The sequence below is a fragment of the Pan paniscus genome, chromosome 1 (genome assembly GCF_029289425.2).
Source record: "Pan paniscus chromosome 1, NHGRI_mPanPan1-v2.0_pri, whole genome shotgun sequence".
Taxonomy (NCBI): domain Eukaryota; kingdom Metazoa; phylum Chordata; class Mammalia; order Primates; family Hominidae; genus Pan; species Pan paniscus.
This window is the reverse complement of record NC_073249.2, coordinates 133,326,623-133,352,242: the sequence shown is the minus strand read 5'-3', so window position 1 is coordinate 133,352,242 and position 25,620 is coordinate 133,326,623. Positions and strand designations below refer to the sequence as shown.

General features: G+C 44.1%; 1 protein-coding gene across 2 annotated transcripts in view; it reads right to left on the bottom strand.

Moving 5' to 3' along the window:
- Positions 1 to 25,620, bottom strand: part of BCAR3 (BCAR3 adaptor protein, NSP family member) — a 277,512-nt gene that overhangs the window by 103,099 nt on the left and 148,793 nt on the right. For both annotated transcript variants that reach the window (XM_063606785.1, XM_063606784.1), the window contains exon 4: positions 9,643 to 9,970. In XM_063606785.1, the coding sequence (XP_063462855.1) occupies positions 9,643 to 9,959 (317 nt within the window). In that variant the 5' untranslated portion in view covers positions 9,960 to 9,970. The remainder of the gene's footprint in view (positions 1 to 9,642; positions 9,971 to 25,620) is intronic.

The window sequence follows — 25,620 nt, the reverse complement described above, 5'->3', positions numbered from 1 at the left end:
CTTTTTCTAACTAATCGAGAGGCAGAATAAAAATGCTATGGCTTTGAGATAATGTCCTCAAGCCTCTAAGAGGAAGGGCTTCTGCCTACCAGATAAAGGAACATATCCCCTTGACCTGTCTTCCAGGGCGACACCCATCCTCAACGTGGCCACCTACCTAAACCTTGAAAAAGCAGCCATCACCCTTTAGGCAAAGGCAGACACTGCAGTGTCCATGTACCTCCTCTGTCTACAGGGTCCTTGGGGAATGTCCAGGACCGCTGGGAAGAAACCACAGGAGTATAATCACCATGCTGCTGACACAGACCCCAGGGAGGGTGGCCCTGAAAACATGTCTGCCTTATTTAAAAAATCAAGTAGTGGATAAAATATGTTTTGTTTTAGTTTAAATGGCAAGATAGTCTCCTATTGAATTCTGTCTATCATCTAAAAAAAAAAAAAATCTTCTTTTGAACACCAACCCTATCCAGATCCTATCTATCCATATCCTATCTTATTTCTCTGCACTCGGCCTCCTCTGCTGACTCCCTGGAACAAACTGTGCTGGGATTCCTCTGAGGTCGTTCTTAGGGTTCCTTCCCTTTACTCTTTACACAGAGCTCTAGATCTCTCCTTTGACGATGGCATCCATTTCCATGGCTTTAATTTCACTTCTGTGCAGACTCCTAACTTTATACCTTTTAGGCCAGACCTTTTTTGCAGAGCTCCAGGCTCATAATTCCAACCGCCTGTCTGTTTAACACCTCCACTTAGACATGCATGCATCTCAAACTTAGCAAACCCCAAACAGAAGTCCTGATTCTCAGCAATCTACCATAACCCCCTTCCCTAAGAAAATGCAATCAACCAAACAAATAAAGCCTTGGTCCTCTCCCAGGCTTCCCTATCTCAGCAAATGCCCTATCCCATATACCCAGCTGCCTGAGCCATGCTTGACTATACCTCTCCCCCACCCCACCATATCCAAACCTCAGCAGATATGGCAGACTGTACCTGCAAACTATATCTCGAATCCACAGACTTCCCTCCTCTACCACCACCCTAGTGCAGAACCCCACCTGCTCCCTGTACTTTTACAACCACCTCCTGCCTTCCCTCCTCATCCTCTTCTCCATCAATCCTTCTCCACAGGGAGACAAAGCAATCTTCTAAAAACTGATCGTGCCATTCCCTTGCTTAAAATCCTTTAAAGGTAGATTTCCTTTTGCCCTACAGAGAAAATCTGAACTCCTTACCCAAATCTAGACCAGTGCTAGCCAATAAAAACACAACGTGAGCCACATGGGTAATTTTAAATTTTCTGATAGTCAATTTAAAAAATAGCTGAAGTTAATTTTAATCCTTTATTTAACCTACTATTTCAAAGACATTATCATTTCAACACGGTTACATAAAAATTATTACTGAAATATATTCTCTTTTTATATCAAATCTTCAAATTCCCATACCAGAGAGGCCTTCTCTCCACCAGTCTAAGTAACTTGGGGTCCTCTGATGTTGTATCTTCCTTGTACCTCCTCATTTTGTAGTTACGTACTTAATGATGCATTTGCCTGAATGCCCCCTAAACTGAGAACTCCCTAAGGACAGGGGATACATCTATTTCGTGCTTTACTAGGTACCTGGCATCTAGCACAATGCCTGGCATAAAACAAGCTAATAAATATGCATCGAAGAATAAACAGCAAAGACACTGATATTAAGCACAAGAACAATCAGGCAAAGGCTCGGGGCCCGTTCACTGAAGACAGGCTCTGTTTTGTGTATTAGTACAATGGTATGCTGATATTTTAGTGCACTGCGTAGTTGTTATACCTATAAACTGTTGAGTGTTGGCCAAGACTCATTGCTGTAGGGCAGGCTCAGATAGAGGGATTCCAGCCAGACTCCATCAACATGTGAGAAACTTTCTCCCACAGAAGCTGCCGTCATTGAACGCGATCTCAGGTTACACCAAAGGATTAGGCACCTCCCAGCTCTAGCCTTCCAGGAGGAAGGAAGGAAGGAAATCCATCAGTCTGAGCCTCCTCTCTGCCAGGTTCTGTGTTAGGCACCCTCACATGAGATTGTATCTGATCCTTAGAGTCACCCTTTGAGGACATGGAGACTCAGAAAGGTAAAATAACTTACTCAAGGTCACAAAGCTACCAAGTCAGGCTGCTGGAATCAGCCTCAAGGTCACTAGTGGCTTTCTTTGATAGCCACGGCTACGTCGACATCCCAGCAAGGGCCTCAGTGGCTTTGAGCCAGGCGTCCCAGCAGAGCTGAGCAGGAGAAGAAGAAACTGCTGGTGACCAGGTGGGAGCTAGGAGCAGGCATGGGACCTGCTCAACGCAGATTCCCAGTAGGGTGTACCAGGGTCAAGTGTGAAAGTCAGAGCTCTGAGATTCTGTGGAGCCTTCATATTTAGTGAGCAGTTAACCTTCATAGCACTTCTCGGATGGGCTATTTACGCTCCCACTTTATGGTTTAGAACTTGCTATAGAGTTCACACATCTAACAAGTGGCAAAAACAAGGATATGAACTGAAACCTCTGGATTATCTGTCTTGTGTTTTTTCTCCTCTTCACAAAAGGAGTTATTTTATCTTCAGTGATTATACTCACAGGCAAACTGGACCTACAGACAGATCACACTGCATAAAAGCTGGGGCAACTAGGGAAGGTTTCTCAGACCTCTCTAACTTGTAAATAACAGCACAGTCCTTCAAACAAGGCCCTATATGCTTGTCTTTGGGGCCTCTAAGAAGAGAGCTTGAAATTCTACATCCAATCCCACAGCTAGCCTCTTGGTGACAGACTGGATAGTGACACCATTCCGAAGCATGACCTGAGGGCATATCAGCCATGTGGCTCAGGCCAGTCTGGCCACCTAGTCCAATCCCCCTGAGGACAGTCTCCTTCCAATCAACCACAGCAACTACTCCTTTAGCTTACAACTAAGACTTCTCCAGCTTGTGTATTCTAGCCAGGCTAGGCTGGCTCGCAAATCCACATGTGATAAGAATATGAGTAATAATTTATAACTGCATAGCACCTCTGTTTACAAGGTGTTTTAACATATATTGAGGGGCGTGAAAAACCCAGAAGACTAAAATACCTCACCTTTCCCAAATAGCATGCTGGTGGCCTGAAAAAAAACATGATTTAAAACAGGTCTGTCCTGGGGTGGGAGTGAGGAGGGGGCAGTCCAGAGGAGATGTTACGCAGCTCCACTCAACAAGGACTGCATTGTGTAATTCTCTGATCATTTTCTTGGTTGTGGTTTGCAATCTGTTAACAATTTTTTTTTTTGCCCCAGAACAGCTGAGAATGCGTAGATCCTGGCATTTAGGTTCAAATCATCCTTGTCAGTAGAGGATTTAGGACAACCATCAGACAGCTGGTAGATCTGCAGGCACTTCCCACCCTCTGGGCTTCTTCAATCCAGGAGCAGCGCAAGATGCAGGCGTTGAGCTCACCTCTGACCCAGCTGCTCCTGTCCTCAGCACACCAGAGGCCACCAGGGACCAGGACATTCACCATTCCTCAGAATGCACTAAACCATTTGCAACAGCTGCGTTCAAACACCGAGGGGTGTTTCAAAATGTTACTAAAACTCAACTTTAAACTTATAAAAACATCAATTCAACCCATGGACTATTACTTTTCAGAAACATTCTTGAACTTGGGCTGTTAAGCCATTGTCACTATGCTAAGTATACCTTCTATTAAACAGAATCTATTAATCTAGTAAAAGCTTTTTTTTTTCTTTTTTTTTTTTCTAAGACAGAGTTCTACTCTCGTCATCCAGGCTGGAGAGTAGTGGTGTGATCTTGACTCACTAAAACCTCCGCCTCCCGAGTTCAAGTGATTCTCCTGCCTCAGCCTCCCCAGTAGCTGGGATTATAGGCATGTGCCACTACGCCCAACTAATTTTTGTATTATTAGTAGAGACAGGGTTTCACCATGTTGGCCAGGCTGGTCTCGAACTCCTGACCTCAGGTGATCCACCTGCCTCAGCCTCCCAAAGTGCTGGGAATACAGGCAATAAGCCACCGCACCCGGCCCAAGATTTTTTTTTTTAACTCAAAATCCAATTTTTTTCTCCAAAAAGTACACAAAAAGCTTCCAATTTGCAGACAGCAGACATGCCTGGGTATAAATAAACTGCAGATGTTTGCGTGTGGACCTTCGCATCGTACATCCTTCTGATTAACCCTCAGCTAAAGGCTGGTGTATTTGCGTGTCTGAGGGAACATCTTGCTTTGTTAAAGAGAAGGCAGTAGTTACAGAAACCAATGGTTCCGAGGAGGAATAACTAAAACCATTTTTCAGATGAGGGCATTGATACAGCCCAGAGTTAGGGCTTTAAATCAATGTTTTAGAGGAAAAAAGCTGCATAGATTCTGGACCTTACATCTTTGCTTCAACCTTGAAGATCTAACATTGTGACAGGGTAGGTTACTTACTGCCTGGGAAAATGTACTGCTCATTTTAACTAGGGATAATTCTGCAGACTTTCTGGCCACTGTCAGTTAAAACACTTGTGACGAGTCAGTCAGTTCCACTCATGCAAACTAATGAAACACCACATTGTCCTACCACATGCTCCCACAGCACAAGAGGCCGAAGGAATTAGGCACTCACAGCTGTTCCCAGGAATGTGTGCCTCCACATACCCACAGGCAGGAAAAAGACCTGAATGGTATCCAAGCACTGATCCCTCAGCTAGCCTAGCAACACAGACATCCCGACAACAGGAACCAGTCCCCTCTCAGCCCAAGGAAGATTCCAGATTTGAATACAAATTCATCCTTGAGAATGAATTAACAGCATTTGCAGTGACCTGGATGAGACTGGAGACTATTATTCTAAGTGAAGTGACTCAGGAATGGAAAACCAAACATCGTATGTTCTCACTGATATGTAGGAGCTAAGCTATGAGATGCAAAGGCATAAGAATGATACAATGGACTTTGGGGACTTGGAGGGAAGAGTGGGAGGGGAGCGAGGGATAAAAGACTACAAATAGGGTGCAGTGTATATTGCTTGGGTGATGGGTACACCAAAATCTCACAAATCACCACTGAAGAACTCACTCATGTAACCAAATACCACCTGTATTCCAATAACTTATGGAAAAATATAAAAATAAATAATAATAAAAATTCATCCTTGAAGATAAATGAATCAAGGGGATATCAGCTGAACAATGTGAATGTCAAGAGGAAATCCTGTCTGTAGACCTCTCAGAGAAACCTGGGTCTGCTTGCAGAACAAAGGCTCCTTCTGTGACATCAAGCAGCAGGTTTAAGAGCTCCCTGGCTTCTGGCTTTGGCCCTCTTTCAAAACCACAAGTACATCCAAGGGCAGCCAAGACAACAACAAAGCCAAGAGATACAGTCACCAAAAGAGAAGACCAACTCCCCCTTCCAGGCCTGCCTTCTGCCTGGCTCTCAGCAGGCAAGGCTCCATTCTCCCCAAAGTAGGTGTCCAAAGCACTGAATACAAGCAGGGTACTGACCCCTGTGCAAGAAGATAGCTCAGAGGATGCCCACAGCTGGTGCCAACATTCTTCGGAGGCTATGGAACACACTGTCTGGGGAAGGCCCTATAATACTTTCTAGGTTCTAATCCTAGCTCAGTCATCCATTAAGGTATGATCTTAGGTGCCTCAACATCCCTGAACCCATTTCCTCAACTCTAAATGATGACACTGATGATGGTGATAATGTTCATAATGAAATCTGCTATGTCTCTCACACAGGGTTACAATGTTCAAACAAGGTAGTTTATGAACATATCCTTTAAGCTATCTGAAAACTATAAAATGTAGGAGATAATTAATAATATTAGGATAATTATTCATGTTATAATTATTGGGATAATTAATAATGGAGGAATTAATAATGGAGGAAATGACACATGTAGATATGAAAGCTTAATCATGCAAGTTTTAAGGTCAAAGAGGAGATTTCCTCTGCTTTGTCTTGGGCCTCCGAGAGGATGTATTTTCAATGAATGTTCAATTATAATAAAGGTTATTATTATTATTTTTTGAAATGGAGTCTCACTCTGTCACCCAAGGCAGAGTGCAGTGGCGTGATCTCAGCTCACTGCAACCTCCACCTCCCAGGTTCAAGCGATTCTCTTGCCTCAGTCTCCTAAGTAGCTGGGATTACAAGCACACGCCAATATGCCCAGCTAATTTTTTTGTATTTTTAATGGAGATGGAGTTTCGTCATGTTGGCCAGGATGGTCTTGAACTCCTGACCTCGTGATCTGCCCACCTCGGCTGCCCAAAGTGCTGGGATTACAGGCGTGAGCCACCAAGCCCGGCCTATAAAGGTGACTTTTTAATGATTAACAAGCTAAACATATTTTTTTGGAAAAGAGCAAACTTGCAACAGAGTACTTCACAAGACAAAGAGGTGCTTATCTGGAGGGCCTCCCTCTGAGCAAGATAGAGGAGGCAGGAGACATCCAAGGCGGCCCACTATCTTCATGCCAATACCCGTCAGGCCAATACCCAACATGATGAGATGCAATGTTTTCAGAGCTGACATCTGGGCAAGTCACTGTCAACTGAAATTAACCCCTGAATTCACTACGAAAAGAAAAAAAGAGGTGACTGAGCTGGAGTGAATGGTTGGTGTTTCGCAGCTCCTTTCAACTGGAAGAGTTGAATGAGAAGTTCCATTTCTCTCACTGTATTTTTGCTGTGGCACCTTTGGCAAAACCTCCTTCTCTAGAGCCTTGGGTTCTCATTCAGGCTGCTTGGTCCTAGCTTTGCATATGCAAAAACTTTGTTTATATCATTGCTGGTTTCAAAAAGGAATTGAGGCAGCTTATAATCTTATTAAGAATACTTAACAAAAAAAGAATATAAGGTATTTTGAACTCCTCAAAATTGGGAACACCTCAGGAGATTTTTTTTTAGTGTGTTAGAGAAATAAATATATTAATAGTAGTACAGAGCAGGGTAGGACTTTATGACCCTTTAACAGAGAACCATGTGCCTTCTCACTCAGCACAATTTTTGAGGGATATGCATTTGTTACTTCCTGTATTCATCTTTAACAATAAGATATTTTCAGTTAAGAAAAAAAGATGTGAATTTGGATTAACATAGCTCTCAATCATAAACAAACCCTAAACCAGGAGTGCTTGTTAAGTCTTCCACAGCCTGGACTTCAAACTCAGGACCTGCACCCACCCTCCGATAAGATCTTTTACAGAAATATGACCTCTGTCCAAGTCAGTTTTCAAATCAAAAAGCTTTACACTCTTGGCAGCTTGACAGCTTGGACCTTGGGTGTTACCAAGAACTTCCCCAAGATAGGAAGGGTGACTCCATCACTACTACCTCCCCACCCACCCCCCTAGTGTGGAGTTTCCCTTTGTAAGAGCTGGCACCTAGCCAGGGCCTCAGAACTTCAAGGAGTAAGTCTATAAACTGTCTGTGTCTAGTACATGGTAGACACCTAGCTCAGGACAGTTTAAGTTAATAAATGAAAAGCGGTCCACCATAAGCCAGCTAACAGTTGGTTCTGACTCCATATCACACAGCCTGGCATCTGTGCTCATCTTTAGCAGGCCAGAAGTTACCTGTCTTTGCTGCTCACCTCCTGCATTCTTGCCCCTTAAGTGCCAATTATGCGATATTAACAATCCTGTGCACAGGTATGCACCTCCATGTTCACCCATTCCAGCAGTGGCTGCCTGCCAACTTTCTGAGCTGGGAGGTCACCCACCTAGATTTTGTGGAGCCGGTCCAGGGCCTTCTAACCCCCAGGATACCCCAAGGAATGTCCTAATCTGGTGACAGAAGCAGTTCAGGGCTCTCTAGTGGTTTCTATGGAGATTATCTGGGCCTCCACTTATTTTCTTCTTGTACTACTGCAATTATGGAACTGAGAATAATTCTGAACTCTTGTTCACCTAGCTTTGCACCAACACCAACACTGTTCTCCTCTCAATGTGCTACACTCCAGCCACAGGCCATTCCAGTTCCTTTTGCGGTTTCAAACATGCCAAACTTGCTCCCATCTCCAGTTCTCTGCACTTGACTTCCCTATGCCTGCAACAGCCTGGAAGGCCCATGGTTGCTTTCCCTCATTATACAAATATGAGCTTAAATATCATCTCAGAAACCTGTTCATCCTACCAAAAATGTACCACTTCCAATAAATCTCCAGCATATCACTCCATTTCCTCTATAGCATTTGGTATAATCTGCAGTTGTCTTATTTATTTGTACATACTACCTAATGCGCTCACTAGAATGTAAACTCTGGGAAGACATTGCTTCAGATGCTCCACTGCTACCCTGTTAGTCCACATATTTCCACCACCCTATAAAAGGGCAAGAACAGACTGCTCAATAATTTGGCTGCTAGAATGTTTTCAATGCTGGACCAGCCCTTCATTTAAGATAATCAGAAGGACTGAGCAGAATTTTCCTGGTAAGCCCTGGGGCTTATGAAATCAACATACTCTAATATAGGTGCTCCATATATAAATATTGAACAAATAAATGAGCTAGGATCCAAGTGGCTTTGCGACAAGCTTGGACAAAAAGAGAGATAACAAAAGAAACAGTCCCATTCTTTACCAGATAGCATCCCAGGCTGCTGATCTTCCCCAACAGGAAAAGGAGTGCAGTTTCCAAACTAGCTCTAACAGGCAGAAACCAATCACAGCCAGGCCCATTACAAACCCAGAGAAAAAGCATTTACAACCATAAGGCTCATTTACCCAGATCTCTGTCACAGAGAGGGAAAAATCAATTCTTGTCCTAAAGTATTCTGAAGCTGACCTGCTGGTGCATCCATATAAAATTTTATTTCAGCATGCTGACAACTAAATATAAGGAGATATGGGGTCTAATTTATAGACATCCTGGCATCTCTATAGAAGTGGATGGACATAGTTCAGAATCTGATGCTATGATAAAAAGAAAATACTTGGGCTTTCTTTTAAGGGACTTAAGAGAGGAAGCTGGATTTTAAAATACCCTCAAATGTTACATAATGTTAAGAAGTGGTTTTTATTTAGGTGTTATAGTTTTTTTACATTGTGGTTATATAGTTTTTAAAATAAGAGTCCTTATCTTTGAAAGGAACATACCAAAATATTTCCAGATGAAATAATATGAAATCTGAGATTTGCTTCAAAATAATACCAAAGAAGGGAAGTAGGTGGGAGTACAGACAAAACGGGACTGGCCTTGAGCTGGTAACTGTTGGAGCCGGCTGACAGGTGCATGGGAGTTAATTATTCACTCAACTTTGTGTATGTTTGACGTTTTTCCTAATAAAAACTTCGGAGTCTCACTCTGTTGCCCAGGCTGGAGTGCAGTGGAGCGATCTCGGCTTACTGCAACCTCTGCCTCCCGGATTCAAGTGGTTCTCCTGCCTTAGCCTCCTGAGTAGCTGGGATTACAGGCACATGCCACCATGCCCAGCTAATTTTTGTATTTTTAGTATAGACAGGGTTTCACCATGTTGGTCTGGTCTCGAACTCCTAACCTCATGATCCACCCATCTCAGCCTCCCAAAGTGCTGGGATTACAGGTGTGAGCCACCACGCCCGGCCATAAAAACCTTTTAAAAAGCTGTTTAAGACAAATCATCTTCACTAGTGAAATTACAGAAGTTACCTGAAGGTGAAGGTTTCGCCGTGCCGGTCCTGCCATGGGCTCTCCTGGATGCCATCCTGGGTCACAGGCGAGTTCTGCCGTGGGGATTTGGAGTGGGGGAGGGTGCCCATGTGACTGAAGTCATCACAGGACCTTATGGGAGGAGGACCTTTTTTCTTCCGTGGAAGGGTGCCATGTATAGACACATCTTGATAGGCATCTGGGCGATGCTCAGCGAGAGGGGACCTGCTGCTCAGAAGGTCCATAGATGAGGCCAGGGGGAACTGGTGATTCACCGGCATGTTTCTGGGAAGCCTTGCAAATTTTCCTGCAGCCATAATTCTCAACTCTAAGGGGGAAAGAAAAGAGTGAAGGTATAAATCTATGAGAGTCACAAGAACTGACTTCCTACTTACAAAAGGAAATGGAAATATGCCACATAAAATGAAATATTCACAGACCATTAACAGATCAACATTTAATGGCATCACTAGTGGAGTCTAATAAGAATGGGAAGTTTACTTATCTTCCTCCTGAAATGATCCTACATAGGAATTGTCCTGGGTTGGCAGCAAAACCAAGAGGGCAAACACTTTCAGAGTTGTTAGAGGCATATAAGCCATGCACAACTAGCAAAAAAAGATGATTAAGGGAGGACTCATAGTTGCAGTAATAAATGTACAAAAGAAAATATTATAAACTGTTAGATAATTAGCTCACATATTTTCACTGCCCTGTAAATGATAAGAACAGGCAGGGATTATTGAAATTCTTTAGCTGCTAGAATTGTCTTCAGTGCCAGACCAGTCCTCAGTTGTGCTACACAGGATGGGACAGAATTTTTCTGGCAAAGACCCAGTGTTGATAAATAAATCAATGCACTCTAATTAGTGAACACGGGCTAGGGTCAGGGTCAGGAGGTGGGCCATTCTGCCATACACCAGCAGGCTCAGCTGCAGAGGAAAGCCACTGGGGTGGGGGCTGCATGTACATGGCCCCCACAGAGGGGTCAGGATCTGCCTGCCACCAGCAGGGTTAGGTAATGCCCATGGGTGCCTGTACAGTCGGGGAAGAATAGACAGGAGAAGGGAAGAAGAAAAGAAAAAAAATGGTGGGGGGCAAAGGAAGCATGGAAAGGGAAAGGAGAATGGCACATCAGACTGTGTGCAGCAAGTAGCCCCGACACTCTCTCCTATCTAGGACCATGAGTAGAAGCATTTACCCTGAGCAGAGTCAGTGCCTCCAGCTTCAAAGCAAACTATGGTTTTGGCCTAAGACAAATTATATAATACATTTTTAAGGCCAACACACAGAGGAAAAGAAATAGGAGGCAAAAAAAAAAAAAAAAAAAAAAAAAGGCTGGCCCCTGGAGATAGAGGCTCCAGGATCTGTCTTATACTAGTCATGATATCAGACACTCGTCTGGACAGCACTGCAGGGTGGCCAAGCCCAACATACAGCCCTTCCCACGGGCTGGTGAGGAGAGCTGCCCCTTAGTCTGTTCTCCAACCCAGCAGCCCTCTTTCCTCACAAACCACCCTTTCCACTGCATTACTCAGGGAAGAACACTGCATTACTCAGGGAAGAGCTTTGCGTGAAAATCCTCACTTAATAGCACTACTGCAGAGTCAGTTCTACAAAGGAACTGCGGACTTGGGACGTGGTTTGAAGACAACCAAGGAGAATGCAACCCTCCACAAGCTGATAGAAGTAGAGCCGAGACAATGACATTAGAGTGTGTAAAGAAAACGCATGTGTTTGTATGTGTGTGTACAACAAAACACACACGTTCCACTGCTTCCACATGAGATAGCGGAAAGTACAGAAGTCCTGGGGGTGAGATGGAAGGAGCATCTTTACTGAAGGTGTACAATCTTAACTCTGTCCTCGGTTCATTGTCAAATCCAGTAATTCTGGGACTTGCCTGCTGCATGTCCAACTGGGACCACACAGAAGGTCTGCTCACAGTGGGTGCAGAACAATAGGACAGAGTCCTGTGCAGCCCCTCCCAGCTCTGGCCACTACCTGGCACACTGTCAGCACTTGCTCAATGCTAACCATCCTTATTAGAAAGGAAACCAAACTCCCTAGCCCCACCACCTGAACACAAGTGACGTAAACCGACTAGGATTCTTCCACCCTACACACACACACACACACACACACACACCACAGTTGTGACTTCTCACAGACAGGACTGGGTCATTTCAAAGAACCTCGTGGGGAGGCCTGCAGCACCCTACAGAACTTCTTCATGTGCATAGGGCCACACTGTTGATCAAATCTATTTCCAATAGCATGATGGGCAAAAGTCACCCTAGCACCAGTGCCTTTGGCATCCTGTTTCCTCTCTGCTTCCCCAAGATCTACTTAGACTTCAAGATTGTCCTAAAGTGTTCTAAAATGTCCTTCAAGTTACCAACACCTCAATTTATTCTCCAATAACAAGGGATGTTAATACTTCCCCTTCTTACCTTCAATTCAACAAACATTTAAGTGCCTATTTCATACAAGACACCTGGAGAAACAAAGATGCCTAAGGCCCAATACCTGACTATGAACTCTAAGAAAGAATAATTCATAGAGGCCCTTATGCTGAAAGGAACAATTAATTTTGACAAAAGGACTTGAGAAGGCTCAGAGAGGGCAACAATAGAGACAAAGCATTTTGAAAAGTTAACATGTGGGGAAAAGCCTCCCGGGAGGATGGCAGATGCATAAAGGCATGGAAGTGACCCCACAGGCTCAGGACATTCCAAGTTGTGTGCTGTGGCTCGAGTGAAGCCGAGAACCATTTCCCAGAAGCAACTTAGGTTAGCATCAGACCATGGAGTCTTGAAGGCCCTGCCAAGGTGTCTGGACTTGACTGGAAGTGCTAGGGAAGATCTGGAAGGGAAGGACCGAACCCAGTCTGTACCCAAGTAGGTGACTCCAGTTGTTCTGGAGGGGAGAGAAAAAGGAGGCAGGGAGGTTACTGAGGCTGATGGTGAAACCCATGGAGGAACAATGAAGAATTCTGACCTGGGGCAGCAGCTGGGTAAAGGGAGAGAAAGGAGAGAGTGAGGAGACATCAGAGCTTGAGGCATCTGGCTGGAAGGAAGGAGCCTACAGCCACAGAAGGTGGTGCGATGCTGTAACATGCCAACTAGTTTCAGAAGGGGACCCACCCCTGAAGGAACCAAGCACAGCACTGGAGCTGCTGCATGTCAGGTATCAGCAAACAATTTGGTCTAAGAGGAGGTTAGATACTGGTATGCACAATTAGAAGTGAGGGCAGATGGAGATTTTTAGGAATCATCAACATAAAGGCAATATTTAAACCAGAGAGTAGATCCCTTAACTTGTTATTATCAGATGTGATAACAGCTGTGAAGTACCTCTTAAACTGTCAGGAATCATACAATACCCATGAATTATACCCCTGCTCTCTCTCACCATGGCTTCTTCAAGCCTATAAGGACCAAAGCAAGGAATGAGTTCTACTATAAAAACGTAAACCATTGGTTCTCAACCTGGCTACACATAAGAATCCTCTGGGAAGCTTTTAAAATCCTGATGCCCAAGCCTCAGCCCAGAACAATAAAATGAGAATCTCTGTGGGTGGGACATTAGCATCAGTCTCCAGTATTGACCAATGTGAAGCCAGGATTGAGAACCACTAGATTAGTGAGTCTTTTTGGTACACAGCAATTGAGTCATAATTGTTTACCTGCAAAACAGAATTCAACGATGATGAAGGAGTATCATTCAATCAATAGAAACATTGATTCTTCAATGCATACATTCATGGAGGGTCTCCTTTATGGCTGGCACTATGCTAGGTGTTGGGGACAGCATTAAACAAGACAGAAGTGGTCTGTCCTCATGAAGCTAATAATACTCTGGAGGAAGCAGACAATAAATTATGACCATAAGTACTGGTAATTCCCAGTCCATTTTTCTAGATAAGGGAAATAAATGTTCATTTGATATATATTCTCTGAGGGCTTATGGTGTACCAAGGCTAAGGATATAATAAATTAGACAAGCTCCTGCTCTCATGGAGGAATCCAACCTATACAAACAAGAAAATGAGTTAACATCCAAGTTGTAAGCACGCTAAGGAATATAAACAGGATGAACTGACAAAGGATGACTGTTGGGGGTGGAGGGCTACTTTACATTAGGGTGGACTGGGAAGGCCTCTCTGAAAAGGTAACAATGACATGAGACCTGAAAAAAGGCAAGGGAAGGAGCCAGTCAAAAAAAGGTCTGAAGGGGGTTCCAGGCAAGGGATCTGGCAAATGCAAAGGTCTTGCCGTAGGAACAAGTGGTTGGAATGACAGCTGATGGAGACTAAACCCAAGTCTCCAGCCTCTGGCTCCCATGTTTTCTCCACTTGGAAATATTTCTGTCTCAATGTCCCTAGTCATTATATACTTCTTATGTACCATTTGATTTTTTAAAAATAAAATGGTATGACTCAGAACCTAGGCTTTGGAGGCAGATATCTACAGGTTCAAATCTCTACTCTGCCACTGACTTACTAGCTGTATGGCCTGGGACAAGTTACTCAACCTGACGGTTTCTCATTTTAAAAAATGACTTAACAGCTATTTCATAAGATTGTTGTAAAGATTAAAAGTGATTGTGTATACAAAGTTCTTGAAATACTGCAAGCACTTAGTAAATAGCAGGTCCCCTCTAAGCAGGACAGGGGCTGCTCTTATCTATCTTGTCAGATAAGAGTCACTGTATCTCTGTTATACTGAGGGTTCACAAAGGAAGTAACTCTGAGAGTTCACAAATGAAGACTGCAACTGGGAAGGATGGGGAGGGAAACGTTTTAACCTAGAACAATAGATGCAAAGACACCAAGCCAAGTAGGACATGGACACGGACACAGACACAGACACACGTACAGGCAAACCAAGTGAGCCTACATGCAGTCTTTAGAAAAAAGCCCAGGTGAGACTCTGGCCATCTGACTTCTCTCTACTGTGCAGGAAAACAAACACAATGTCCTGACTCAGTCTAATGCCAGATTTTGAAATATTATACAAAAGTCAAAGACTCTGCATCTTGATATGAAAATCTGAGACTCATGTGAACATCAGGAACAAGAGCGAGCCTGACAAACTTTACCACATGTGCTGCCTTCCTGGGCCTGGTCAGTCGCTGGGCTTTGAAATGCTTGTGAACTGAGGCCCAACTCACTTGCTTTACAATGATGTCTCAAAGAAACTGATGATCTTGCAAGCTGAGGCAGAGATAAGCAGCCCACTTGTTTGGATTTTACTCTTTTATTTCTGAAACGGGATATTTTCAAGTTTAACTCATAATGGTTATCTGATGTGAGCTTTAAGAACTTTTCATTATATTTTAAACTCTGGAAATGTAACCGTCTCGGCTGCCCCATGACAGAGAATTTACAACTTGGATCTGTAGTTTTATATCTTCTCTGGAGAGTCAGATGGAGAGAGGAGATGAAACAACCACACATATTCAATTGGCTTATCCACTTAAAATGAAGTTTTGCTTGGGTTTAGGAATTAAGAGTATCCCTTTATTTTTGAAGTAAATTTATGAAGTCTAGCCAAATGATTCAAGTATGAATAATTCCTCCATGGATTGTATTTCAAGCAACACAGTACAGGATTTACCCGATAAGGTTCTTAAGATTAGCATCCATTTGACAAGCAGTTCTGCCTATATGAACAGGAGATTTAGACCTTGGTTAGTCATCCTGGAAATGCCAGCCTTCTCAGCAGCACTTTAGAGAAAGTTGGAGTTGGAGTGGTGTGGGAGCCCCTGGCTTGGCAAGGTCTTTACGTTACCCTCAATACCCCCTGGCACGCCCGCAGACAAGCGCTTTGCCTGTGGGCTTCCCGGTTGTTACCCGGGTAGCCCCTTCCCACTTGGACCTGTGTTGAGCTGGGCCCCACCCCCAGCACTGAGGCCTCTCCCAGCCCCCAGGATCTCAACTCAGTCCCAGGCAACACAAGGGAGGCTATCAGCTCCCAAACTGACCTTCCCTCGGCCAGCGTACTTTCCTTGGGGAGGTCTGGGTAGCCTTGGGAGATAAAGTCAAGGTTTAAAACAATCTGAACGCACGGCTCTACTTTCCATCTCAGCTAACAGCTTTAAGCGAAAACAGATATGAGGTTAGGAAAATGGTTTTCCTCCTTTGCACCTTGCTTCAAGCGAGTTAACCCCAACCATGACCCGACCCGCCGCCCCACGGAACACGCCGCCTTGCCAGATGCTTCGGAGTCCGCTCAACCTCCTCCTCGACGAGTGTCTACACCTGATTACACCGTTTTAAAGCGGCGGCGCCCTCAGCGGCCTAAGTGGGTAAGGACAGTTGGGCTGTACGATCTATCGGAACCTCCTTCCCACCGTCCCTCCCTTCCTTTGCCTTCCCTCGCCTCTCCCCACCGCGACGCAGAGGGAGCAACACAACCAACTATTCATTCTTTCTCAACAAAGGGAGAGAGGGAGGGAGATGTTGTCAACAGTTACAGGGCAGGCTCCTTCGCTTTCTTTGCAAACTTCCCAAGAGATTACCGGAGAAACTCGCCTTCTCGGAGCCTTGGGCTTCCACCAGAGCGCTCTGGGCCCTCGCATCTCCCCGACCCCGGCCGGCTTCTGCGAAGAGGGGACGGGCGGGACAGGGCGGGGTGGCCGGCAGAGCAGCTCCGACGGGCAGGGGGTCGGGCGAGGCCAGCGCCCGGGAAGATGCCGCTCGAGTGTCACCGAGCAAGATGCCTGGCCGCCAATCGCTGAGCGCTCCCCGCCGTGGGCCACGTCTCGGGGAGTCCCAGAGCGCTCGGAGGGCCTGGAGAGCGCAAGCCCCAGCCCCACTTCAGTCACCCCCGCCCCCAACGCCAAATCCGCTGGCGGGGGTGGGTAGGGACCAACAAGCGCCGGCTCTACTTTCCCCAGAGCCTAACTTTGTCCAACAAACTTCCTAGCGTGTCCTCACCGGGATGGGGGAGGCCCAGGCGCCCCGGGAGGAACAGCACCCCGAGGACGCTGGGCGCGCGGCGGAGACTCACCTCCCGGCGCGGCGCTGGGCGCTCGGGCTCTCAGGATCTCTGGACCTCCGGCTGGGGCTCAAAGGCGCCGCGCGGCCGGCCTCGCACCGCCCGCGCCGCGGCTGCTCCCAGAGCTGGGGACGCTCATGGTCCGCGGGGCGTGCCCGCCGAGAATCCCGCGCGCGTCTAGCCGGTGCGCCCCGCAGCTCCGGCTCCGGCCCCGGCCCCGGCCCCCGCCCGGCCAGCAGCAGGCGCAGCTCTGAGCCGGCGGCGCGCACTCCGGCCCTCAACTGGTGATTTGCGGCTCCGCGGCCCCACCCCGGCGAGCCGATTCGCGCTGCCTTGCGGAACCCCCCGAGACATTTACATTCGGTGACCTAGCCAGGCCCTCCTCTGCCCGGATTTTGGAGTTTGGCTCTCTTCGTATCTCCCCAAGGAGCCAGTCCTCAAGTATAGCTCGATCACTTCCTTTCTGAAGCTCTCTCCAGAGACAGCCTCGTCGAATCCACTCCTCCCCCTTCCCCGCGTTATTTAATTACCCAACAGATCTGCTTTGCTCGTCTGCAGACACCTGGCTGGCTTTCAGTGTGAAGGGCTTTGATGAGACAAAGCCCCAGGTAACCACAAATGAACCATCCACGGGAACAGGCAAATCAATTGCACTCGTATGGACGTATTGAAAGCAAAGTGCGAGTTGGCGGTGGCACTTCAGCACTAGATGATTTGGTTGGGTGAAAAATTAGAGCCCACTGGAAAAGACTTAACACTATCTTATATCAAGATCCGTTATAAAGTCATAGAAATAGTAGAAGGATAGACAAACTGACCAATGGAATAAAGTCCAAAAACAGATTTACAATATGTGGTCACTTGATTTATGTCAGGTGCTGCTGTGCTGTATTGGGGGTCAGATTAGCTCTCTCTTTCCAGTAAATGATGCTGGATCAACTGAATCCCCCCATCCCCAGTCAATTCCAGATGGAATTTTTCTTTTCGAGACGGAGTTTCGGTCTTGTTGCCCAAGCTGTTGTGCAACGGCATGATCTTGGCTCACTGCAACCTCCGCCTTCCGGGTTCAAGCAATTATCCTGCCTCAGCTTCCCAAGTAGCTGGGATTACAGGCGCACGCCACTATGCCTGGCTAATTTTTGTATTTTTAGTAGAGACGGGTTCACGATTTTGGTCAGGCTGGTCTCGAACTCCTGACCTCAGGTGATCCACCCACCTCGGCCTCCCAAAGTGCTGGGATTACAGGTGTGAGCCACCGCGCCCGGCCTCCAGATGGATTTTAAAGGTAAAAAGTAAACCAATAACACGATCCAAAGAAAATGTCCAAAAAAATCTTCATTACCTTGGGGTAGACAAAGACGATGTCTTAAACACATGTAGTACTAATATAAAGGAAAAAAACTGATCATTGGACAAGATTAAAATTAAGAGCTTCTGTTCATGAAAAGACACCACGAGTGAAAAGGCAAACCACAGAGTGAGAAAACATAATTGCAACACATACATCCAAAAAAAGGTTTGTTTACAGATATATAAAGAACACCTACGGATCAGCAAGAATAAGGCAGAAAATCCAATTAAAAACAGGCAGAATATTTCAACTGTCCTCAAGAGAGGACAAACAGGCATTTCTCAAAAAAGCCAATAAACATATAGAAAATTTCTCAATTTATTAACCATCCCAAAAATGCAAATTGATATTTCAATGTGATCTAACTTCATACCACCCAGAATGACTAAAATTAAAGGGCCTGATCATACTGCTCGTCAAAATGAACTTTTTACAACCACTTTAAAAACCTGCTTGGCATTATCTAGAAAAGCTAAATTAACATGTATCCTATGACCCAGCAATTCCACCCCTAAGTGTGCACCCAACAGAGATGTATACACATATTCACCAAAAGATGTTGAAAAATGTTTATAATGTATCTCTTTATAACGGCCAAAAAGAAAACAACCCAAATGTCCATCAGCAGAAGAGAGATAAACTGTGTAACATACAACATAGTAATAAGAATGCATGAACTCATTTACACTCAACAAGATGAGTGAATCTTACAAATAGGATATTGAGTGAAAGAAGCTGGCCGCAAATGGGTACATACTATATGATTCCATTTACATAAACTTCAAAAATAGTCAAAGCATATCTATGATGTTAAAAGTGAAGACAGTGGTTATATTGAGCTGTGGATTATGACAGAAAGGGATCCCAGAGGTGACTTCTGCATGCTGATAATATTCTATTTATTAATCCATGTCATTTTATAAAAATCACCTGTCCTTCAGTTTATAAAAATCAATTGATTTGTGCACGACTCTGCTTGTATGTTTTACTCCAAAGAAATTTTTTTTAATTGTACTGTATTGGGTGTACCATTTTAATCCCTCTTAGAAACAGTTGTTAGTAAGTCTACAAGATTCTAAGTGCAGCATCCTTTAGAATGAGTACCTTTCCCTTATGAGTGTTTTTGTGGGTTAGTCTTTATCCTTCCTACTTTATTAGAAGCATGAATATTTGATTTTTGTTGTATTTTCCCCCAAGTGTTTAGTGCAGTGAATGTCAAACAGACCAGCTAGTATATTTCTAAATCGAAGTATCCGAAATTCATTTACTGATTTTCTGTTGCTCTGAGGTGTCACTGAGAACAGTGGAAAAACATTAGTTTTTCTTGATTTTCAAAGTTCCCTGAGTACCTACTATACAGTATCTACTGCATAACCTACAAAGTTTCTAGTGCAGAGCATGGGGGAGGTAGCAATAAAGAAAGACCAGAAGAAAACCTTGGGCAAGCCATTCTTCCCCTCAGTCCCTCCATTTCCTCATGAGTAAGTGAATATATGCCCACCTCACAGGTTTCCATGAGAAGTCAAGGAAATAATGGATGTGAAACTGCCTAGCACATAGCAGGTTTCATTAATTATCACTAGAATTGATGACACATTCTATCATTTGTCTTCACAATATCCCTGAGAGATAGGAGGCATCTCTATCCTCATCTTACATGGGAGGAAACAGACTCAGGAAGGTTAAGTAACTTCAACCATAAATTCATTCAATAAATACTTGTCGTATGCCTACTGTGTGCCAAGATGCATAGCTAGTGAGAAGCAGAATCCGAATTTGAATCAGGTGTTTTTTGTTTTGTTTTGTTTTGTTTTTGAGACAGTCTCACTTCTTTGCCCAGGCTGGAGTGCAATGGTGTGATCTCAGCTCACTGCAACCTCCGCCTCCTGGGTTCAAGCAATCCTCCTGCCTCAGCCTCCCAAGTAGCTGGGATTACACGCACGTGCCAGCATGCCCAGCTAATTTTTGTATTTTGAGTAGAAACAGGGTTTCTCCATGTTGGCCCAGCTGGTCTTGAACTCCTGACATCAAGTGATCTGCCTGCCTCAGCCTCCCAAAGTGCTGGGATTATAGGCGTGAGCCACTGTGCCCGACCTGAATCAGGTATTTTAAGTTCAGTGGATCTTTCCATCAAACCACAACCACATTCACATTTGTATCCCCTGGGCCTGGCACATGGTAGATGCTCAATGTATGTTAATGGTTTAATAGTGGGAGTAATTTAAATATAATTTTTTGACTAGGTAGTATTCACAGAACCATTGCAGTATGGTTCACAAGTTAAAACTATATAATAAGGTATCCTGTGAAAAGTTCCCCTCTTACCTCTGTCTCCCATCTGCCCAGACCCCCTCCCACTAGAAATAAGTACTGCTATTAGTACTGCTATTAATATTGTATGTGCCTACCAGAGTTTCTATGTGTGCGTGTGTGTATGTGTGTGTGCGAGTGTTATTACCCCCTCCCTATACAAAAAGTAACATACTATACCCATTGTTCTACACTTTGCTTTTTAAAAACCACTTAATATATCTTGTAGATTTTCCTATATTAGTACAGAGGGACTGTCTTCATTCTTTTTTGCATAGCATTTCTTTGAAGAGATGAACCATAATTTACCAAACATTTAGCTTGTTTCCAATCCTTTCTTATTACAAACCATATGGCAATAAATAAAATGTGCAAGTATTCTGTAAAATAAATTTCCAGAGGTAAAATTGCTGAGTCCAAGGGTATATGCATTTGTAATTTTGATAAATAATGCCAAATTGCCTTCTATAAGGATTGTACCAATTTCTACTCCCCAGCAATGTAAGAAAATGCCTATTTCCCCACAGCTTGGCCAGAAGGTGTTATTAATAACCCCTTCAATTTTTGTCAACTTGATAAGTAAAATATGAATTTCAGTGTAATTTTAATTTACATTTCTTTTATAATAAGTGAGGATGCTTACATTTTCATGTTTAGTAGACTTTTTTTTTCTTTTTTGGAATTTGTATTCCTGTTTTTCTACCCATTTGTAGGTCTTTTTCTTACCAATTATCTAGGACCTCTTTCCATATTAGGAAGTTTAGCTCTTTGTGCTATGAGCTTCAAATATTTTTCAATGATAATATTAAAAGGGGTGACATATGCAAAATACTGTTATTTTAGGAAGCAAGTAGAATGAATTAGAGAAGTGAGAGACAAGTTGGGGGCACTGATCAGAAGGCTATGGAATCACTTCTTGCCAAATGACAAGGCCTTTCTCTAGGCTGGTAGGAATAGAGGTAAAAGGCCAAAGTTATTACAAAGAAATAATTGACAAGAGTTATTAATTAGCTCCAGGCACTGTGGTGCATGCCTGTAGTACCAGCTACTCAGGAGGCTGAGGTAGAGGATCACTTCAGCCAGGAACTTGAGGCTGTAGTATGCTATGATTGCACCTGTGCATAGCCACTGCACTCCAGCCTGGGCAATACAGTGAGCCCCACTACAAAAAAAAAGTTAATAATTAGCAATGATAACAATTACGATAACATTAGCTGTACTTGGTTTAGAAGTAACTACATGCCAACTACTATGCTAAGTGCTTTACAAGCTTTAAGCCATTAATCGATACTTGCCCCATTTCACAAATGAGAAAAGTGACTTTACCAATTAAGAAACTTACTCAAGTTCAAATGAGATTTAAATGGCAGAACCAAAGCTAACCCCAGGTCTGTCTGACCCCTGCTGCTTGGCAGAGTGGAGGAGAATGATCAAAGGTCTTCAGTCAGAGTGCCTGAGTAACTGCCTGGCTTGGCAACAGATGTCAAAGCTGGAGAACAGCTCCCTTTGGCTGGAGGGACAAACTCAGTTTTAGAAACGCTGAGCATTTTTCAAAGCTCATTCTTGTCCATGACCACTCTTGCTATAGTGTCTTTGTGAGTCAAAGAGGGTAGTATCCCTATTTTACTGGTGAGAAGACTCAGGTACCACAAACTAAATAACCAGATGTTCTATTCCCTAGGAAACCTTCCCTGACACCCAGCATAGGTCAGGTTCCCCAGTTAAATGTGCCTTACAGCACCCTCTCCTTCCTGGAATTTGTCACAGCCGGTAATTATTCATTTCTGTTATTGCTGTTGAATACCTGTTGCTCTATAGACCCTAAGATCTATATCTGGTTTTGCCTTTGTTTTGTTCTCAGTTTGGGGCCTGGCACTCAGTACTTATTGAATGAATGAACTCCTTTGGCTTTTCACCTTTATATTACATCATAAAGCTCCCCATAGGCCAAATAAATATAATCCCCTGGATGTTGGTCATGCTATAAACAATTTTAGAATTCAAACTTCTTCAAGTCCACAACCAGGCTTCACCTAAACATTTATTTTATTTTTATTTTTATTTATTTCTTTTTGAGATGGAGTCTCGCTCTGTCACCCAGGCTGGAGTGCAGTAGCATGATCTCAGCTAACTGCAAACTCCGTCTCTTGGGTTCAAACGATTCTCCCGCCTTAGCCTCCCAAGTAGCTGGGACTACAGGTGTGCGCCACAATGCCAGGCTAATTTTTGTATTTTTGTAGAGACGGGATTTCGCCATGTTGGCCAGGCTGGTCTTGAACTCTTGACCTCAAATGATCCACCCACCCCAGCCTCCCAAAGTGCTGAGATTACAGGCGTGAGCCATCACACCCAGCCACACTTAAATTTTTAAATATTGCAACCCTGGGTTCCTTTGCCCAAGAGACACATGAACGGACAACATAACAATGACTTCTGAGCAGCACAAAAGCCTTTGTCAGGGAGCACTCAACCTGGAGTTGATCCCTTCCTGCCACAAAGTAATTGGTTGAGTCCCATCCCGTAACAGCACTAATTAACAGGCAGCTGGGGTAGGCATTAGATGAAATGCACTTTAACAAAGAACAATCCCTAAAGTTCTTGCTTTGCCAAGCCCTAACAGTAACAGGTAAGGAATAACAAGTGCTTAAGCTATCACCAAGGAAGATCAATCAGAAAAGCTGAACTTGAACAACTGCAGAAAGAAAGATAGAGAATTCCCTGAAGTTAATATATCATAACTACTGATACAAAGAGCTGGCGACACTGATATGGACCAGAAAGGCAAAATTCTGCAATATTTTCAGAAGCCTTACCCTCTAGGTGCCTGCCCCTGAAGAGCTAGCCATGAACTTGGTGTCCAGTCTACTAGGCAGGGAAGTCAACTCAGCTTCCAAAAGGCCTGTGTGATAGCTGCATACTTACTATCACGTTGGCTAGAGAAATCATTGTCTGAGGACTATGGCTTACTAAACCTCAGTAAATACTATTGAATAAATAGTGACAGAGTGAAAAAAAGATGAACTTCTTGACAACATAGGCTCATTTTCTATGCAAAGTACACCTCAACCTGATTGTCTATATTTGAACCACCCATTTCAAGACTTACTCTTATCACCGAACTCTGGAGCCTGTTTCCCATTTACATCCTCAGTCTAATTACTAGCTTTTTTTTCACTAATTATCTTCTTAATTCAACAATTCAAAGAAATACACCAAAACGCCTCTGGATAGGAATTCCAGATGATTTAATTTCCTCATTTACACAGCTTTCCTTTCCAGTTTTTCCTTACGGTAAGCGTGTGTGTGTCTGTGTATATATATATGTATGTTTTTTTTTTACATTACTTATTTATTTATTTTTGAGACAAAGTTTCACTCTGTTGGCCAGGCTGGAGTGCGGTGGAGCCATGACAGCTCACTGCAGCCTCCATCTTCTGGGTTCAAGCAACTCTCCTGCCTCAGCCTCCCTAGTAGCTGGGATTACAGGCATGTGCCACCACACCTGGCTAAGGTTTTTTTGTTTGTTTTTGTTTGTTTGTTTGTTTGTTTTTTGTATTTTTAGTAGAGACAGGGTTTCACCACGTTGGCCAGGCTGCTCTCAAACTCCTGACCTCAGGTGATCTGCCCACCTCGGCCTCCCAAAGTGCTGGGATTACAAGTGTGAGCCACCATGCCTGGCCAGCATATATTATTTTTATCATGTAAAATGTTACTTAAAAACAAATTCAAAAACATATTTTAAAAATATAAACAAAGTTTTAAAAATTCATTGAGCATCTACCATATGGAAAGCATCACTAGCCCTGGGAGGTATGAAAGTGATCACATTACCAGGACTTTCATCCTAGCAGGGAACATGGCATGGATCTGGAGTGAGAGAAGGATGAGCTGCAGCAGAGCTCCCAGTGCTGTGGGAACGCAGAGAAGGGAGAGATTAAAAGTGCTGAGGGCTGGGCGTGGTGGCTCATGCCTGTAATCCCAGCACTTTGGGAGGTTGAGGCCAGTGGATCACCTGAGGTCAGAGGTTCGAGACCAGCCTGGCCAACATGGTGAACTCTGCCTCTACTAAAAATACAAAAATTAGTGCTCACTTTGGCAGCACATATACTAAAAAAAATATAAAAATTAGCCGGGTGTGGTGGCACGCGTCTGTAGTCCCAGCTACTCAGGAGGCTAAGGCAGGAGAATCACTTGAACCTGGGAGACGGAGGTTGCAGTGAGCCGAGATCGCACCATTGCACTCTAGCCTAGCAAACAAGAGCAAAACTACATCTCAAAAAAAAAAAAAAAAAAAGTGCTGGGGACAGACTGTTGATGCTGGTGATGCCCATAAAAATAAAGAAGAGGGAGGAGTTGTAGGGGGGCAGGGAGCTTGATTATGGAAATGAAGAGAGAGGAAACAAATGTATGTAAAACCTAGTGGCGATGGCCACCTGACTGCCTTCTTGAGTTATGACCGGAAAGGGCTCAGTTTAGATGCTTCGGGCTACCCTGGGGTTGGGGGTGGGTGGTGATGATGAGCTGTGCTGCCTTGTTCTAGCGCAGGAGGAATGCAGATGGTTGAGGGAAATGCAGGGAACAGAAAGCATTTATGCTTCACCAACTCCCCTATACAGAAGGAGCCAGACTGACAGAAAAACCTGACTTGCTTGGATGTACCAACTCAGTCTCTGAGAGCAAAGTCAGCCTTCCAGGGGTTCACTTTCCTGTACATACTAAGATAAACATCCTAAAATGCTCATGGCAGCATCATTTACAGATAATCTGTAGAGGAATTATTTAATTATAGCACATCTATACCCGGCATGCACTCTGCAGCTGATAAGAATGAGGTAATTCCATAGGTACCGATAGGCAGCTGTGAAACGTTAGGTGAAAAATACAAGTTGCCCTTTTCATGTGAAAATAACAGACTTCTGTAATTGTGTGCATTTGTGTGGGATTATGTACAAATGTCTTGAAGAATTTCCTCCCATCAAACTGAGAAGTGAAGCTGACTGGTGAGCACAAAGGGATGCTCCTTTTCTTTCATGTTATTCTAAACTGACTTTTTTCTGATTATCACTAATTACTTTTATTTTGTTTTATAATTTACATAGTGCTTACTATGTGCCTGGTACTGTTCTAAGAACCCTACATACATTAACTCATTTGATTTTGACAATAATCTTATGAGGTGGCACTGTTCTTTTCCCCTTTTACAGATGAGGACATGGTCCTTGCCCAGGTCATATAGCAATATGTAAAGGAGCTGAGCTCTGAACCCAGGCCATCTAGTTCAGACTTTGTGCTCTTAATCACTAGGGTTCAGTG